Raw genomic sequence first — 18,448 nt, 5'->3', positions numbered from 1 at the left:
ATTTTTGTACACCACGAATCAATGCTGCTCCTCGGTTAGTTTATATCTGAGTGGGAGAGAAACTTCTTGCCCCACACTCCCTGAGTAATGTAAACTAGCTAGCTAAGTCGTGATGTGACACACTGGTAGTAATGTTGGCTAGAAAATGTGCGTGTAGTTGACGTTATCACCAAATCAGTGCTGTGCTTAAAGTTATCTCCTGTCCCGAGTGGAGTCATTCGGAATGGAAATCTAACGTTAATTGAGTTAGCTGTGTGTAATTAGCAGTTGCTGTGTGGGGTATAAGTTAACGTAAACTATTTTAGTAACGTTAACGAAGTTGTATTTAAATGTGAAAGACAAGCGAGGTTTATATAGCAAACTCTGACTGATGCCAGTAGCTAACTTACTTTCCTACCGACGACGTAATGTTAGGATCCACACACACGAACCGTTAGCTTAAATAAAGCTAGCAGGCTTTGAACCAAAACACAACGAGGACGAACGTTAGCCGGTTTTGAATTGGCGATTGTAGCTAACGTTAGAGACTTAGAGCAGCTCCACTGCAACTTCTTTCAATGGCCTCAAAAGTAGCACTGGCAAAATGACAAAGAAACCGTTAACTCACAGGAAAGTCCGTAAAAGGTGAGAAGTGATGTTAACAGTCGCAGTCCGTTAGATGGCAAAGTCCTCTTCTCCATGATTCCTGTGTGTGTGTGTGTGCGCTGTGGCACTCTCTGGTCCGTCCTCGTCGCTCCTCGCTCGTCGCTGCTCTGTCTGTCTGGCTCGCGCTCCTGGGGAGCTGCTCTCCATAGCGACCGACCCGCGTGGGCTGTACCACTTCTGCAGGACAACAGACACGATCACACGCAACCTACGCACGCACGCGGTCCCAGTCATCCCCATTTGATTTGATTTGTTCTGCTTTAACACTGGACACATATGAGTGGTGATATAATTCGTTGTGGTTTCTTTCACTACTGTAGTATAGTAAAGTAGCCTAAATATCCTGCATTCAACATATTACTTATAGATTGTATTATCAGGAAAATATACTTTAAAAATAAAACCCAATGCACAACAATTATATCATTTCATATTATAGTATTAGAATATTAACCCTTTTAATAATGATGCATTTGTGTGTAAGTAGCATTTTACTCTGCAGCTGATCTTGGTGAGGCTAATCTTGCTATCTACACAGTTGAGAATCTTTAAAACATGCTTCATCATATGTCAAATTTTAACTAACTCACTATGGTATGAGTAAAACATATAATTGTAGTGGAATAGAAGTATAAAGTTGCATGACACGCAAATGTACTTACATTCCACCACTAGTAGTAGTTCTATCAGTGGTAAACATAATTTAGCCATACAGTAATAGTAAGGCCACAGTAATAGTAGTACAGTAGTTGTGTTTGTTGTAGTAACAGTAGGGCAGTAGTAGCAGTCTCAAACATTCCCACATCAAAGATTGATTAAATAGATTGACATTGGTTACTAGACCATCATTAATGAGACTTCTTAAAAACATTAGAGAGGACTTTTGTTGTTGGATAGGACCCAGGCTGGATTACCAGCTGGACAATGTGAGCAGCTGCCCTGAGGCCCCAAAACCTCAGGGGGGCCCAAAGGCTCCAGGTTCACCACATGCGATTAGTTTTAGGTAATTTCATTAATTGAACATTTGTTCAGTAATACGGTTTGCAACACTTAAGCACAACAAAACTGCCATTATAAGGGCACTAAGTTGACACTGGCTTTGTTACATCATTTTGGGGCCCGTCCTTGTAGAGGGACCCTGAGTTAAAACCTAGTTTAACGGTCTTTATAGTGTTATTTTATACTGCACTTACATTATGCATGTTGCTTAAATGTGCTTAATCAAGTTACATACAAAATAATTACTAATTTCTAAGTTTGCCTACACAGTTTATAGAAAGTGAGAGTAACAGGGTTGGGGGAGGGGGGTTTGTCAGTGGGGTCCTAGAGGGTTAATCTGACCCTGGATAGAACATAAGCGGATAACTGCCTAATATTTACACTGGCATTATAAAATAGTGATCTTTATACGTATTCACTCTCCTAAAAAGAATGAAATAAAAGGGTAATTTTGGGTGGATCAGTATTTGATTTCTTTATTTGAAAGGGGACAGTGAACATTAATCAACATTAAAACAATGTAAATGTGCCCAAGTTAGCTCAAAAGTGGTAATTTTCATCGGTAGTCCCCCAGCCAGATGTAATGGGCAATCCCCTTATTCCGGGAGCCCACTTGTGATAACATGCACACTAAACTGCAATGAAACCATTACTTGTCCAAATCACCGTTTTTCTTTTTAAGAATGATTATCTTCTTCACAGTTGTGACTGAAATGGTAAAGGTTCATTGTCTTCATCAAGGAGACACTGAACCTTTATCTGGTTTTGGCCCATTCAGATTATCAGACCTGCAACTGGACCTGCACATTAGCCTCTCTAACCACCAGGCCCAGCCTATTTATAGATTCACTTTTCATATGCAGGTTATGAAATGTAAGCTGATATAAATGTTTACACATTTCTAAGGGCTCTCAGACTCCTGTAGCAGATTCAATCAATCAGTAAAAATATGGATAACACAGGTTTACATAACTTAATCTTATTTTTATTATTAACTATATTCAGTCCATTACACATTCATTCTGTGGAAATAAATATATATATTTTTATATAATAAAAGCTTTTTAGGACTATCAACTTTACTTAAAATAAGCAGCCACAAAGGAAAAACACAAAAACATTTTTGTATCACTAACCAGGCCTAATTCTACAGAAATAGTTCAGCTAAAAGTTAAAATGAATAAACCTACAACCGGATGATGATAATCAGTGATTGCTGAGGCATATTTTGGAGACAATGTGTAACCAATGTTATAAAAGTATTCTAAAACTGTGGGGAAAAAACGTGGAAATGAATGTGAAAGTTAATATAAACCCCGGGAGATCAGCTACTGAAGGACAAAGCAGTCACATGCAACGAAAGCGTTTCACTCATTCCCAGTTCTGAAAAAAAAGTGTGCACACTGAATACTCTGTCCTAAAACAAAGTGGTAATGAAGCACTCCTCTCTTTGCATTGTTCTTTTCTTTGAGATAATTACAGCTTTTACACATTCAGGAATCTGGCATTGTGTGCAGCACGGTGTTATTATCGTGCACTGAAGCTTGAACTGATAAACATGCTCACTCAGCAGTTTTAGGCGGACATCATATTTATTCACTGAAGATAAGCACAAATGCTCATCTCAATTGTGATTCCCACATGTCGAGCTTCCCATTTCACTTTGCTGTGACGTCTTCATGGCCTGCATTAGAGTCCTCATCAGGGGACGTGAACTCTCCATCTCCTGCAAAATTTAACCAGCTCTGTCTCCCAGTGCTACAGCTCAGCATCACTGTGATTAAAGCATGACCCATGATATGTCACCACACTGTTCCCCCTGCCTTTTTCCCCTCTGGTGGTTTATTTATATCCTCAAAGAGCTATAAATCCCTAGGTGAAAGTGCTGCCCTTTTCACCAATCAATCTCCCCTCCTGGGCCACTTTGCATTGGAACAGTAAAGTCAGAGCAGTGAGGAGGCATGCACATTTATGAGATGATAAATCACATCTCATTTTCATTCAACAAAACATTGAATGTGTTAATGATATCACCAATTTGGGTAAAATAGTTTCAGTAAGGGTTTTTTCACACCACTGGCATAACTTATGCTGCAGAAATGCCCAAACCCCATGCAGCAGCACTAAATAGTTCATGTGCATTTAAGGCCCATGACCTTTGTAATTACAGTTACCTCATTGAGGTTTTATGCTGCAAAAATACTTCTTAGTAAGCTCTATTACATTTTCTAGGCAGAAAGGCAAGGCTGCACTGGCACCCCCTTCCCCCCCTGTGACCAGTAGGTGCACATCCACACAGACGGTCTGGGACATTTGGTTTTACAGGCTGTGAAAACAGCCATTGTTAAACACAACATTCCTCACTAGTCACATTGGAGAGCCAGTCCTTGCACACCTCAAAACCTCCCACCCACACCGCCTCTTCTGTAGCCATTCTCATGATCCCATCCCCTGCCAAGGCTTGACCATCTAGAGCAGAGAGAGGTCACCTCAGTGCTGACGCTACACACTTGTGTTTGCAGCTCCACATAGGTCTCCAACATAATGAGCTCCCTCTGAAATGACCCTCTGCAGTACACACCGACCTTTGGAAGGCATAAGTGGAGACCATTAAGACAGCGAACCCGTTACAGAGCTTATTCACATTACTGAAGGATAAGGCTTTAATGAGTGGATCTGGTAATAGACTTGCAGGTTAGGTGTATATTCTTTAAGTGTAAGCCTGGTTTAACTTTCTCCAGTATATAATATACTGTGGAGGCAAGAACAACAGTGGGAAAAGAAGACAGAAATTTGTGTTGAGGGTTCAAACTGGTTAAAATGCATGCACAATCATTCTGTACTCTATGTGCACATGCTGGTTTAGAGACACAATGACACATACATATGCTGTACAAATGTTGGTATTTGGACCAGGGTATGCAGTATATTCACATGAAGGGTCCTAACAATATCGGGTTTATCACAATCATTAATCACCAAATAAAATAGGTCATATCTATAATCATAAAAAAGTAAGTAAATAGTGACACCAATAAATACATTTCAACTGACTAGGAATTAACCTGCAACCGCAGTGCATCCCACTGTAATGAAAGATAGAAAATATGTTGCAATGGATTTAGATCGCCATCTGCTGGAATAAAAGGAGGGGTTTACAATTGTTTAAGTCAGTCTTGTTTCACTGTACATACAGACACCTGACTAGTGTTTTAAGACTTAGTTTGAACACTTAAAGACTGCGAAGTCCTGTAAACATGCAAATAACGTCAGCCTGCATTTAACTCCTTTACATGTTTGACCACCTGCCCACACCTTAGCCGAAGTCATTGTGTAACTTGTGTGCTGGAAACAAACCTATTCAAATATGAAATGATTCTCCTGTTTTGTGTCAACCAGTTCTTTGACCAGAGGTAGAGCGGTTTGTTTTCTGTTCTGATAAAGTGTGGAAAGAGCTGATGCTGTAGATGAAGTGATGACAGGAGGTGTTGAGAAATGGCCTAAAAGCTCTACAGGAGAGTCAGGACATGGCTAATTTGCAGAGAAGGAAGAGTTGTTGAGTGAAAAAGAGACACAAATAAGTAATGCAACCTTATAGATGTTCTCAGAGGTACACGATTGGGAATCAGTGGGAAATTCCTTCATTTGCAAATTGAAATTTCGGTGGATGGAATAGTCACACAAAATTACTTTGGAGTAACATGTAAAAAATGTAGTAACACCAGCTGATTGGTTGAAATTCACAAAAACAGTGCGTCAGCCAATTGTGTGGCGTCTCTGGGTTTTAAGGTGTTTACAAAGTTGCTTCTGTTCACTTTAGCAGAGGACAATTGCACCTCTCATGTGTAACATATGTATCAAACCAATTATTATGTCAGAAAAAAATCTGGCAAATACTGGTTTCAAACAACTCTTTCTTCGGCTCCCATGTGAAGTGGTCACATTGTTTTCCCTCCATTTCTAGCACTGGTCAAATGTTTCTCAGTCATTTGGATCAACACAATGTTACAAAAACCAGACCTTGCAACACAATACTGAATCTTATCCACTAGTCACTTCGGTAATCACAATATTCATCTAGTAAACATGAAATGAAACTTTTTATTTTCTGATGCTAGCGTATTAAGTGAAAAAACAAATAAACTGTTTTCTTACTGTCTTGTTTTTATTACAATGAATTTTGACAAAATATTACACAAAAATCAGATGCTGGTCGAGTCACAACACAAACAGTGGATCAAAAACTTAATCCTCTATGCTGCAGAAGCAGTTGATAGTCATTATTCCACTATATACAATAAAAATAAAAAAGGTGCTGACTTGTGGAGACGTCCTCATTTTGTGTGATTCTTTTGTTTTTTTTATATTGCTGATTATGTGCAGATGTAAGCACATTTGAGCACAATCTACATAACGAGTCACAGCCAAACATGTTAAAGACTAAAAAAGAGAGAAGACATTGTAAGGATGATAAAAAGTTATTTACTTCGAAAGCAAATAAACTTTTTTTTATGTTTTCTAATAACTCAGGATATTTGTTTCAGTCTTCTCTTAAATAAGCCTCAGGAACCTCTTCCTCATCACTGTTCTCTAAGGAGGCAACATATTGGGACACCCTTTCAACCTCCATTACTTTAGTCTCGGTCAACTTCGCATCTGCATCCACCGACAGTTTCTGGGCCTCCTCCACCTGCGACTGGGCCACCTGAATGTTTGTCCTCACTGTGATGGACGCATGTTCAGCTCCTGGACACACACACACACACACACACACACACACACACACACACACACACACACACACACACACACACACACACACACACACACACACACACACACACACACACACACACACACACACACACACACACACACACACACACACACACACACACACAGTTGAAAAATGTTCAAAGGTTGACATCACAACAGCTTAAGTTCAGACATTAGGTGTGGCCATTAAGAAGACACTCCTGTCCATCACCACCATTTTGTTTGACACTACGTCCTGCTGAGTGACAGCAAATGATCCATACGCTGTCCAAAGTGTAACATTGACAGCAGCTGAATAGGAACAGGCACAGACAACAACGTTCAAAGCTTTGAGAAGATGAATCACAGTTTAACACTTTTATTTATCATTTCAAAAGCCCTAAGAAAACCTGCCTCAACACTTCATGACAACCCAACCATTCGTTCACACGGCCATATAACCACTCAGACGCTGTCTTTTACACACCTGAGATGTATGCTGCCTCGGCTGCCGTTTCACACAGCTTGACGGCGTTGACCCAGTTCAACTCAAAACGCATGCATTCATCTCGTTTGTCACTAACCTGTTAGGACAGAGAGAATGATACATTCTGACTCAAACAGATCTACAACTGTTTGTCCTGTAGAGTTTGCAAGTCTGATGTCATATTTATGGCGTGTCAATCAATAAAAAAAAAAGAGAAAAACTGAATGCTATGCTCAGGTTTGGTGTGAAGTACTTTTCAGCGAAGTGGACAACACAAACTAACCTCTAAACGCTGGCCGATGATCACCTGCCAGATTGTATCCTCTTCTGCTGGAGTCAGTTTTTCCAGTGAATCCAAATATCGCTTTTGGAGGGCAATGAGTGTGTGCACAGCCTGTTAGCAAACCGAGGAAGGACATACACAGTTTACATTTACAGTCTCGGTAAAGCAAATTCTACATGTTAAGAAATACTTGTTGAAAACATGTGAAAATACTGTTAACTGTAGTACTGAATTGTGGAGTTAGACTGTTAAACACGTTTTCACCATTTCTGTGTCCATGTTTTTTTTGGGTGGGCATGAAATTTTGGCTCGATGACACACTGGAGTCATCCTTTACATAACCACTCCCCTAGTGGTAATAATAGGTATGTTTTTGTGTGCTTTGGATGAACTAACCTTGTATGGTTTATAGCCATACTTAAGTAAACCCACTACAGTTTGTAAACAGATCTGTAGACATTGCCATTGGCTTCTCTACACACTACATCATGCTGCATCTGGACATGGACAGACCTCGACCCTGACCTGCTCCGCTTTTATCCCTGGTTCATTTCAAACCTTCATCCTCAGCTCACTCATCCAACTCCTGTGCCATACATAATATTTATATTTACATACAGTATATAACAAAACATTATTTACATCCTCCATTTTTTCTGCCTGGTGCAGATCAGTACCATCAAATCACACCGTGTAAACTTCAGCACATAGTTTTGAAGTACTGAGAGAATCACTGGCTGCCAATAAAGAAACTGGGTGTGTTTCTTTATTTCTTGTTATCTATTGTATCTTATCTAGTAAATATAGTTTTCCTAGTTAAAGGCCTCAAGGGTCTGAAGATAGAGGGTGTTGTAAAGCCGCTTATGGCAAATTTGTGATTTGGGGCTATATAAATAAAAATATCCTGACTTGTATACTTACTGTACTTGCAAGTAATCTTCCTTCAATCCTAGGATATAAGAAACATGTTTGACACAAGATCAAAACTTACCTTTGAGTACTCCGTGATGGCATCTATGAGAGCCAAAGTGGTCTGAGAGAGAAAAGAGCTCGAACTGTCTGTGACCAGAGAGGCTGCTCGTCTGATCAGAGAGTCATGAGAGAGGTTTTCAACCTGAGAGAGAAACACACAAGATACGTGGATGTTGTATGTTAATATAGTGCAGATGGCTGCTGTTATTTCATAGGACATTATCTCTGGTGTGGTGACAGACTCACCTGTCCGAAAGGTATAGCACACAGCCCACAGCCCACAGTCAAAGACGCTATACCTGTACACAGAATATTAGTCCATTTGCCCGCTTTATGGACTGCAGGTTTCCTGCTACTGAACAGGACACGAGCTGAACTCCTGAACAAAACAAAACCAGTCTCAGTTTCAAACAGCCATGCCCCGATAAATAGGTTAAGGCCCGGTGTTATAGCCCTACTGGTTTCCACCCTAACTGGTTTCATGTAGAACTTCAACAGCTTACTGCGTAGAGCTGCAGGCTCAGGTGTTAGCTATTATATTTATACCACAAGATCGAAACCAGCTCGACCCGAGCTTGAATGATTATATTGTTTTTAGATCTTTTTTTTTTTTTTGGGGAGGTGGCTGTGATGTGGTGATTACTTAGACGAACATTTTCGCGACAGTAGATCTGGGAAACGATTTGAAAATCGCCAGGAATATGTTTGTGATTGTGTGACGAATCTGGTGACAGAGGCGGACCACATCGGCAGCTGTTAGGTAAACACAACATACGGAAACCAGTTAGGGTGGCAACCAGTAGGGCTATAACACAGCACAGGTGTGCCAGTTTAGCTGGTGATCATGTTAACTGGTGATATTTGCATGAAATCAGTTAATATTCAACAAGGCCCTGCCCTGCGTTCTGCTCTGCCTCCGCCCCTCGAGTGCCAGAGGTTCACATTTTCACAAAGTGTTTGCAAGTGAGACAAAATAAAGGATATCGCTGAAAACATCTCCAGTTGATGTGTAATACATGTCCATTTAAGCATTATCCACACAAATACGACACATACTGTATAAACGGAAAAAAAAACGCACTAGAGATCTAGCTGGGATTCGAACCATGGATGTCATGGACAAAAAAGTTGACAGACCAGCTTCTACATCATCTATACCACTACACTACACATCACTGAAATTATGTTGTAATTTCTATCTATATATTGGACTTTTAGTCTAAATTAACACAGGTTAACATAGGAGAGAAATATACGCCCATGTTAACTGGTGATATCACAATTTAACATGGGAAAATACAAGCCTTGAAACAGTAAAGCAGGTTCATCTTTGCCTCACATACCGAAACCTAACTGATGTACAACAAACAGACATGATCCCACTTAACACTTTATTCTGTTTTGGGGGTAAAAATTAGACTCATATTAGGGTATGTCTGTGTTGACCCAGAATCGCGATTTTTGTCTTATGGTAGCCTATACACTATTGTTATGACCATCAGCCATTGAATATTTTGCAGCAAGGTGCTGATCCTCGTTTTCTCTCGGGCGACTTAGTGTTATCTTAGTCTCGGTTAAGTTATGAAGTGAGTTGCGGCAAAAGTCTAGTGATCTTATTATATTATATTTATCCCACACATCATTTGTTGGCCTACTTTGACGACACAGAATGGTCATTATGGTATATAGATAGATAGACATTTATTGATCCTTTCGGAAATTCATCTTGCACCATACAGCTCATCAAATAGACAGACAACAGACCATAACCAACAGACAACAACAAGACCACCAAACCCTCCTTCCTCTCCACACAACCCTAATACACAATCCCAAATATCTCCACATCATACACAAATAGCAAAGTGCAATGTCATTAGCACCAATGGGCTATCAACAGTAAAGTGCATCATCATCAGTGGCGTTTTAGTATTATACCAACGTTCAATATTATTACCCAGAAAGGGTCAAGTTATTTTCCCTAATTTATGATTACAAAACGTTGATGTACTGAGAGAGTTTGATAACATTCAGATGTTGCTGTTTCAGTTTCCTAATATGGGTCTAATGTCCATGACATCCAAGGTTCTAATCCCAGCTAGATCTCTAGTGCGTTTTTTTTTTTTTCTCCCGTTTATACAGTATGTGTCGTATTGGTGTGGATAATGCTTAAATGGACATGTATTACACATCAACTGGAGATGTTTTCAGCGATATCCTTTATTTTGTCTCACTTGCAAACACTTTGTGAAAATGTGAACCTCTGGCACTCGAGGGGCGGAGGCAGAGCAGAACGAAGGGCAGGGCCTTGTTGAATATTCACCGATTTCATGCAAATATCACTAATCACTATTAACATGATCACCAGCTAAACTGGCACACCTGTCCCGTAGGCTACTTCTGGACCCTGACCTGGTCTGGTCTGGTCTTCCATCTATGCTACCTCGCTCTGACTAGCGACCACATCTGAAGCTAGGCTAACACTGCGGTCATGTTCTCTTCTTTATCGAGTAACGTCTGTATAAGAAAACGTGCTAATTAATGAATACATTTAAGCAATGAAAAACATGTTTAACGTGTATTCTACTTCCGGTTGGTGTTGCTAACACTGTTATGAAGCTAAACATTCTCATTTCCGCCTCCTTTTAGTCGACAACAGCATGCCATGTCTTAAGGGTCGGTTAGTTTAGTAGTTTGTGTATAAATTAAATTACACCCTTTACCTCCAAACCGTTATCTAACAATAAAACACCTACCTGAGGAGACGAAAACAGGTTGTCACCCTCCCCAGCGCGGCCATGTTGGTCCGCCACAGTAAAATGTCCGTCGTCACTGAGCAAAGGTTCCCGGCTGTGAAGCAGTCAAAGAGTGAACACTGTCGTCCTCTCGTGGTTCAAACAGCAACATCAGCTTGGGGTTAGCCCGGGTTAGCCATGTTTGTCTGCTCATCTGTCCTGTCCCTACCATAGACAGTATATCAAATGCATTGGAGTGTTCAAAGAACCCAGGTCTTTTTCTCTCCATGTGTAGTTGTCAGCGGTGGAGGAAGAAGTATTCAGATATGAAGATTCTCAACTGTGTAATACCGGTAATAGCCTCACCTCTACCAGCTACAGAGTAAAATGCTATTTACTTACACATGAATGCATTGTCATTACTATTCTACTACTATAATGTTAAATTGATATAGCACTTTAACTTTATTGAACTACTACAATGCACAGTGGTGAAAGATCAGATCTCAGATCTTAAAAACGTTGCAATACCACACTGAATAAATGAAATGAAAAGCTTACTTTGTTAGGCTTTAGGTTAAGTAAAAGTCCTGCATTCAAATTCTTACTTAGACAATTACAAAAATATTCACATCAAAATACAAAAACCAAAAGTAAAAGTACTTATTATGCAGAATGGCCCATTTCAAGATATTATTAAATAATTATAATTATAATTATAACCATTGATGCATTAATGTTTACACCGCTTGCAGCTGGTAAAGATGGAGCTAGTTTTAATAACTTCATGTAGGCCTACTGCTGGTTATAGGTAGTTTGTGAATTCATCAATCAAAATATGTCATCTATCTTCAACAATAATAATACTTACACAGTGTATTTGTTGACAATATTCTAAATAATCTGAATCTGTCAGTAACTAGTGATTAAAGTTATCAAATTTTGTGGAGTAAAAAATGCAATATTTGCCTCTGAATGGTTGTGAACTAGAAGTATAAAGTAGCTGAAAGTGGTAATACTCAAGTCAAGTAAAATTTATTTACAGTTCTTAATTAAATGTATATGTATGTCACTTTCATCACTGGTAGTTGTGATGTCATGTGGTCTTTCTGCACCTATGCTTTACCATGCAACAGTAATATAATATAATATATATAAAAATACTTTATTCAAAATCTCTGATTGCTACTGTAAAGACATCATGATTATTTACTTATTGCTACTTCTCTACAGCAACAACAGTTTTATGATTGTATATGAGAACATATTGGTGGTCATTTTATGTTTGCACAGTATAGAGTTACAGTTTTTTACAATTTCTTACACATTAAAATTAAAACTTTCCCACAATTAGCAAAACCTTACACATTGTTAACTTCACACTTTTTGCAAAACATCACACACAGTCATTTACAAAACACTAAACACTAAATTTATCATGATGTCATTTCCTTACAATTTCAAAGCAAAGGCTTTCAAATGAACACACCCATGAACCAATTGGTTAAACACAGCCACCAGGTATGAAAACACATGATTGCTTAATTGTAGACACACCAATCAGGTTTAAGCGCTATATAAAATGCAGCAGGTAAGTTCCCCTGCCCTCAACCAAAATGGAAGGAGTCAGAAGAAGACTGAGAGAGTGAGGAGGGAGGAAGGAAGAGGAAGAGGCCCAGCCAGAGGTAGAGGCCGAGGTGAAGTGAGAGGAAGAGGAGAGAGGGGGAGAGAGAAGAGAAGAAGTAAAGCCGGAGAATATGCGCCAAAGATGAAGAGGTGACACAAATTTATCAAATGAAAGTTTTGTGACCAAATGTTGTGAACCACGGACGATGCTGAGGGAGGATGGACTAAGAGTTCAGCCAAATCTTAGCTGATATACAGCGGCATCTGTCGTAAGGACATTTCAACAAGGAAACAGCTAAAAGAAAATCTGTCTACAGTTACAGTAATCAGCTGCTCATTGTATGCACCATATCAGCACTCTTTGATACCCCTCCCTGTGACATTTGAGGATTGAGGGTCGAAACCACAAGGAGGAAGGGGGCCCATGTTCCGCGAGGTTTACAATCTCCGGCCCCAGGCTCAGGTACCCCTCATTGAGGCCATGGAGGTCGCCTGTGACCAAGTCGACGCCGCAGCTTTGCAAGGATGGATTCGACATTCAAGACGGTTGTCTTGACAATGAGGATGTTTGCCTGTGATGTTGATGAAATTCTCTGGCCAGATCCAACTAGGCGAAGAGATAATGTCTAGTATTTTCTGTACTTTTTCAGATCATTTTTTTGTTTGTTGTTTTTTTTTTTTTTGTGATTGTAACTTGTACTGGATACCGTATTTTATGTTTGTCTGTTGTTTACTGAGCTAACAGTGTTATGCACACTACTGTAGTAGCATGAAAACTGGGACATGTTTTGTTGTGATTCTCCATGTCGACATGTTGACTGATTTGGGTATATGGAGAGAAATAAATTATATTTTCCTCAGTCTGCAGCATTGGTCTAGTGTAGTGTTTGGTGTACTTATTGTAAATTTGCACTTTCTCTGTGTACTTCATTTACAGTACTCTAATCACTGAGAAGTAGAATTGCTAAAAGTGTTTTAGGTTAGCAACAGCAGTGTGTAACTGGTTCAAACTGAATTAAGTCAAATGAAACGTGTGTGTTTCATATGGTAACAAAATATGTTTTTATAAATTAGTGTATAGTTTTTGCAAGAGTGATTCATTTTGCAAAGGGTCTGAGGTGTTGTGCTAATTGTGTGTGTGGTTGTGCTAATTGTGTGTAGTGTTTTGAAAAAGACGTTCCCTGTTTTCAAAATTGTGCTTAAGCAATTGAAAAAAACTAACAATATTTTTGTCAAGAAGTTGTAGAGTCAATGGGTCATCCATTTCTTTAATTATACCAGTGAAGTAACTTATGTCAAATAAAGATATGTGTGATGTATAAAGATGATTTTTTTTTAAAAATAAGAACATATTTGAATGTTCAGACATTGAATGCAAACATTTTGTTTAAAGTTTTGTTAACAAACTGTTAACAAACAGATGCATTCATTAGCCAAACCAACATCAACAGAGCAGTCGTTAAATAATTAATGATGCCATTATTAACCACTTTTAATTAGCTTCACTGGAGTTTGTTACACACAGGAAAACAGATACCAGGCCAATTATCATCATCGTTAAGTTGAAGAAAACATCTTCTGATGATGAAAAACAAGCCAAGACTTTCAGTGTAATATCCCCTAATGGCGTCTCAAAGTTAACTATCAGAAGTTGGTGACAGTACAGGATCACATACTGTACTGTCAGAACTGTTGTGCAGTAAAGTGATACCATAAAAGTGTGTGTGTGTGTGTGTGTGTGTGTGTGTGTGTGTGTGTGTGTGTGTATGTGTGTGTGTGAGTGTGAGTGTGTTTATGCATGACAGATGACACTGGTGGCAGCCGTAGAGACACACATACTGGAGCTTGACCGATGCATCTGCTAGGCCAATATATCCGCCACTATTATCTTATCTCAGATATATTACTATATGATGTGTCTGCTGACATTGACAAGAAATTGCAGTACAGAATTGCCAAAGATATGTTTGAGGTTATTTGGAAACAGTGTCTCCATTACATAGTTTGTCCACAAAAATAAGCACTAATCAGTTAGTTGTTAACTGTAAAATGTACCGATCAGTACATGTATTGATCACAATTAACTTGACGTTGACAAGAAATTGCCAATATTAATGATAATAATGGCGAGACGAGACAGCACCGGCGTATTGTATTAGTATTGTATGCACCATAAAATGCACCATTGTCTAAAGGCTCTAGGCCTCCCTACAAGTTATTGAAGGCCCAGTTTAATATGCAACTTAATTTTATATAATATATGTAGTAGGAGCCCTACTCCGTCTCTTTTTCAGCTATGGGCTCCTTGGCCTAAAAAACTTAAAAGACCCCTGTCCTAGAGGGTCTGGTGACTCCATGACTTTTCATCCAGTCTTAGATGGTGTGTGTGTGTGTGTGTGTGTGTGTGTGTGTGTGTGTGTGTGTGTGTGTGTGTGTGTGGCGGGGGTACCTGAGCCTGGGGCCGGAGATTGTAAACCCTCTCGTGAATATGGGCCCCCCTTCCTCCTTGTCGTTCTACAGTGATTACTGTAACTGTAGACAGATTTTCTTTTAGCTGTTTCCTTGTTGAAATGTCCTTACGACAGATGCCGCTGTATATCAGCTAAGATTTGGCTGAACTCTTAGTCCAGCCTCCCTCAGCGTCAATCCGTGGTTCACAACATGGTCCACTAGTGTTGCGCAACTTTCATTTGATAAATTTGGTCCTCTTCTTCTTTGAGCATATTCTCCTTGCTTCAGGTCTTCCTCTCCCTCTCCCTCTTCCTCTACCTCCACCTCGGCCTCTACCTCTGGCTGGGCCTCTTCCTCTTCCTCTCCCTCTCAAGTCTTCTTCTTCTGACTCCTTCCATTTTGGTTGAGGGCAGGGGAACTTACCTGCTGCATTTTATATAGCGCTTAAACCTGATTGGTGTGTCTACAATTAAGCAATCATGTGTTTTCATACCTGGTGGCTGTGTTTAACCAATTGGTTCATAAGTGTGTTCATTTGAAAGCCTTTGCTTTGAAATTGTAAGGAAATGACATCATGATACATTTCTGTGTCAAATGCATACATATGTGTTTAGTGTTTTGTAAATCACTGTGTGTGATGTTTTGCAAAAAGTGTGAAGCTGACAATGTGCTTACAGTTGTGCAGATCTAGGCCGGTGTTTTGCTTCTTGAGTGTAAGGTTTTGCTAATTGTGGGAAAGTTTTAATTTTAGTGTGTAAGAAATTATAAAAAACTGTAAACTTCTCATGCATTTGTACAGCCTAACAAGTGGGTACATTGAGGCTGGGCTCACAGCAACAATAGCACTGTGTCCTCATTCATTTCAATGAGGCCACTGCGTTGGCAGAGCGGAGTCATCAAGCAAAATAGTTGAACAGGCTCATCCTTCACCATAGTGCAGTGCAAAGCCAAAAAGCTCATATAATATATTTCAGCTAAGATCTGTCAAAGTAAAATCTGTTCTAAGTACTTACTGTAATACTTAATACGTAATACTATTAAAAGTATATAAATACATCTCTATATGTGCTGACAACTGCATCACAGTGTGCAGAAACATTTAATGATTGTTCGAACAATAGTGTGTAAAAAAAAGTGTTATAAAGTACCCTGTCTGATTTTTTTATTAGTCAAAGACATTTTATTGTAGGTGTGTGCCACAATAGCTTTGGGTACTGAGTTAAATTGATTTACTATTGTGTTGCATAGTAGCTGAAAACGAAGTAAAAAAGCCCAAATACTGATAACAATCAAAAATAGTTCCCAGCTAATTGAACACAGTATGAGGAGCATCACCATGCGTAGCTATGACGACACTTTCACTGTGGTGCAAAACTAAATGTGTTGCTGTTTCCCTTGTGTTCTACTACCAAATATAAAGTTTCTCTTAGAAGGCTGCACAGAGCTCAGCAGAAAACATTTCTCTTTCTAACTGTGAGCCATGATGTCAGTGCTGGGAAGGTTTGAACACTGAAGGATCTTTTTTACCTGTTGGGTTTTATGAGTGTACAATACTATACAATATTCTGGTCAAAGTCAAATCCACCAGTTACAACGATTATAAGTTGTTTTGACAGACATAGTATAACTATTAGATTAGACAAGATATCAGTTATTAGATATTGATGCATTATTACTTGATTTTGGCTCTGTCTTTATCCTTGTGCATTTAATCACAACTTTGACATATGGCTGATAATAACTCACTGGTTGGTGGTGAATCCTTAATGCAAAAGATCAATGAACAGGTGATTATAGTTCAGGTTTTTATTGCCCTTTTCCTTTGCATTAACTTGTCGCTGATCACAACCTTTTTTATGAGGGATTTCTTCTACACAAGCATGCGCTACATCTTATTTGCCAATACATTACTGTCTGATTCTCTGATCTTGATTCTAACAAATATCTTGTTAATCTGCAGCTATTTTCATTTTACCATGCCAATGTGGTTGTGTATTATTATATATATAATTTCGTCTCTGTACATTTTTGTCACCCCAGTTACTCTGACAGCAATGACCCTGGAGCGCTACGTGGCTATTTGCATGCCCCTGCGTCATGGAGAGCTGTGCTCCTGTGGCAGTGCTATTCACAGCATCCTCATCATTCATGGCCTCAGCTCTGTACCCTGTATTGTTGTTCTCTCCATCTTCTTTTCATCAGCCTCTCTTAGCTTTTACACACATTACAGTATATGCTCTGTTGAGATATTCATTTTGTACAGATGGCAGGAACATCTTAGGTCAGCTGTGTGTCAGTTTTACTTCTTAATTATGTGTATTACTATTATATTCTGCTATGTTAAAATAATGAAAGTGGCCAAATCTGCATCAGGAGAGAATAGAAAGTCATCATGGAAACGGCTCAGAACGGTAATTCTTCATGGTTTCCAGCTGATGCTCTGTCTCATCCAACTATGGTGTCCATTCATAGAAGCTGCGATATTCCAGATTAATGTCATGTTATACACTAATGTCAGGTACTTTAATTACATTACATTTTATCTTGCTCCAAGATGTCTGAGTCCTCTCATTTATGGCCTCAGGGATGAAACATTTTTTCTGGCACTGAAATACTATGTTCTCTGTGGCTTTGTCAAGAACAAAGTTAGAATTGTTCGTTAAAGTTCTTTCATTGAATGAAAAAGTAATCAATGCCCTATATTTAATTTTTCAGTTTGTGTTTACACATTGGCCTTTTTCTTGAGCATGACTGTGACTCCATAGGTCTGATAAATACACTGTTCTTGCATTAATGCCAAACTGAATATAGTACAATCTCTGGTTTATATTGACACCATATAAATCCAATCTGACGAGCAAGCTGGTTGGTTTGTGCCCCATGAATGCCTTCAGTACGTTCATCTACATGGTTTAAAAAAGAATTGGCAACCCTAAACACATGTTCACTGTCAAGAGGTGGGTCATTGTGCTGTGGTCTTTTTCCTTCCTTGAATGGCTTGCATGTGTTTGTTGTCATGTGTGTTTTATGGTTCAGTAAAAAAGTCTATAAACAATTTAATCCACCATTTAAATTAACAACCCGTACATTTCTGGAATGATGTAACATTTTCAATGTCAGAGTGTTGATAGCTGTGAAATGTTTTGATTTTAAAAGATCATCATTCATTCATAACACCATAAGTGCACTGAACTAATTGGATTAATCACAAAAAAAAGTGGTAACTTTCCTCTCTCTCTCATCACACATGCCTGTCAAGCCTTTGGTAAATTAGCCAAGGTCTTTTTTCTTTCTCTGTTTTACTAACACAAAGTGTACTACTGCCATGACCATTTCAAACACAGTCTGATGATGCAATTAATTGAAGCCACACCTTAAGCTAAACATTTTCTCTTGACCGGATGAGCTGGATTTGCTTATACCAATGAAATGATATTCTTCTTACTTGTTGAATCCATCTTATTATTCCTCAATAAAAGACTCTTTTGGAGTGAT

At 39.0% G+C, this 18,448-nt stretch overlaps 3 protein-coding genes across 4 annotated transcripts in view; 1 reads left to right on the top strand and 2 right to left on the bottom strand.

The window, feature by feature from the left end:
• nectin3a (nectin cell adhesion molecule 3a) overlaps window positions 1–864 on the bottom strand; it is a 31,324-nt gene extending 30,460 nt beyond the window's left edge. For both annotated transcript variants that reach the window (XM_039784278.1, XM_039784285.1), the window contains exon 1: window positions 608–864. In XM_039784278.1, the coding sequence (XP_039640212.1) occupies window positions 608–680 (73 nt within the window). In that variant the 5' untranslated portion in view covers window positions 681–864. The remainder of the gene's footprint in view (window positions 1–607) is intronic.
• Window positions 865–5,788: 4,924 nt separating this feature from the next.
• LOC120553400 (diablo homolog, mitochondrial-like) lies at window positions 5,789–11,042 on the bottom strand. Its single transcript, XM_039791754.1, has 6 exons — window positions 10,898–11,042; window positions 8,388–8,520; window positions 8,161–8,283; window positions 7,170–7,280; window positions 6,887–6,983; window positions 5,789–6,390 (listed from the first exon to the last, which is right to left on the bottom strand). The coding sequence occupies exons 1-6, from the start codon at window positions 10,939–10,941 to the stop codon at window positions 6,185–6,187; spliced, it is 714 nt and encodes a 237-aa protein (XP_039647688.1). The 5' UTR covers window positions 10,942–11,042; the 3' UTR covers window positions 5,789–6,184.
• A 5,638-nt stretch (window positions 11,043–16,680) lies between these two features.
• LOC120551759 (odorant receptor 131-2-like) lies at window positions 16,681–17,616 on the top strand. Its single transcript, XM_039789333.1, has one exon. The coding sequence runs from the start codon at window positions 16,681–16,683 to the stop codon at window positions 17,614–17,616; it is 936 nt and encodes a 311-aa protein (XP_039645267.1).
• The last annotated feature ends 832 nt before the right edge of the window (window positions 17,617–18,448 follow it).

This window comes from Perca fluviatilis, chromosome 2, assembly GCF_010015445.1.
Source record: "Perca fluviatilis chromosome 2, GENO_Pfluv_1.0, whole genome shotgun sequence".
Classification (NCBI taxonomy): domain Eukaryota; kingdom Metazoa; phylum Chordata; class Actinopteri; order Perciformes; family Percidae; genus Perca; species Perca fluviatilis.
This window is presented reverse-complemented; position numbering and strand designations above follow the sequence as displayed.

Bases quoted from the DNA above. Each gene is read 5' to 3' on its own strand.
- LOC120551759 (XM_039789333.1), top strand. From the start codon at position 16,681: ATGGCTGATAATAACTCACTGGTTGGTGGTGAATCCTTAATGCAAAAG.
- LOC120553400 (XM_039791754.1), bottom strand. From the start codon at position 10,941: ATGGCCGCGCTGGGGAGGGTGACAACCTGTTTTCGTCTCCTCAG. The intron at 8,521-10,897 runs GTAGGTGTTTTA...TGTTTTGTTCAG, and splicing joins ACCTGTTTTCGTCTCCTCAG to GAGTTCAGCTCGTGTCCTGT. The intron at 6,984-7,169 runs GTTAGTTTGTGT...CTGTCCTAACAG, and splicing joins TCATCGGCCAGCGTTTAGAG to GTTAGTGACAAACGAGATGA.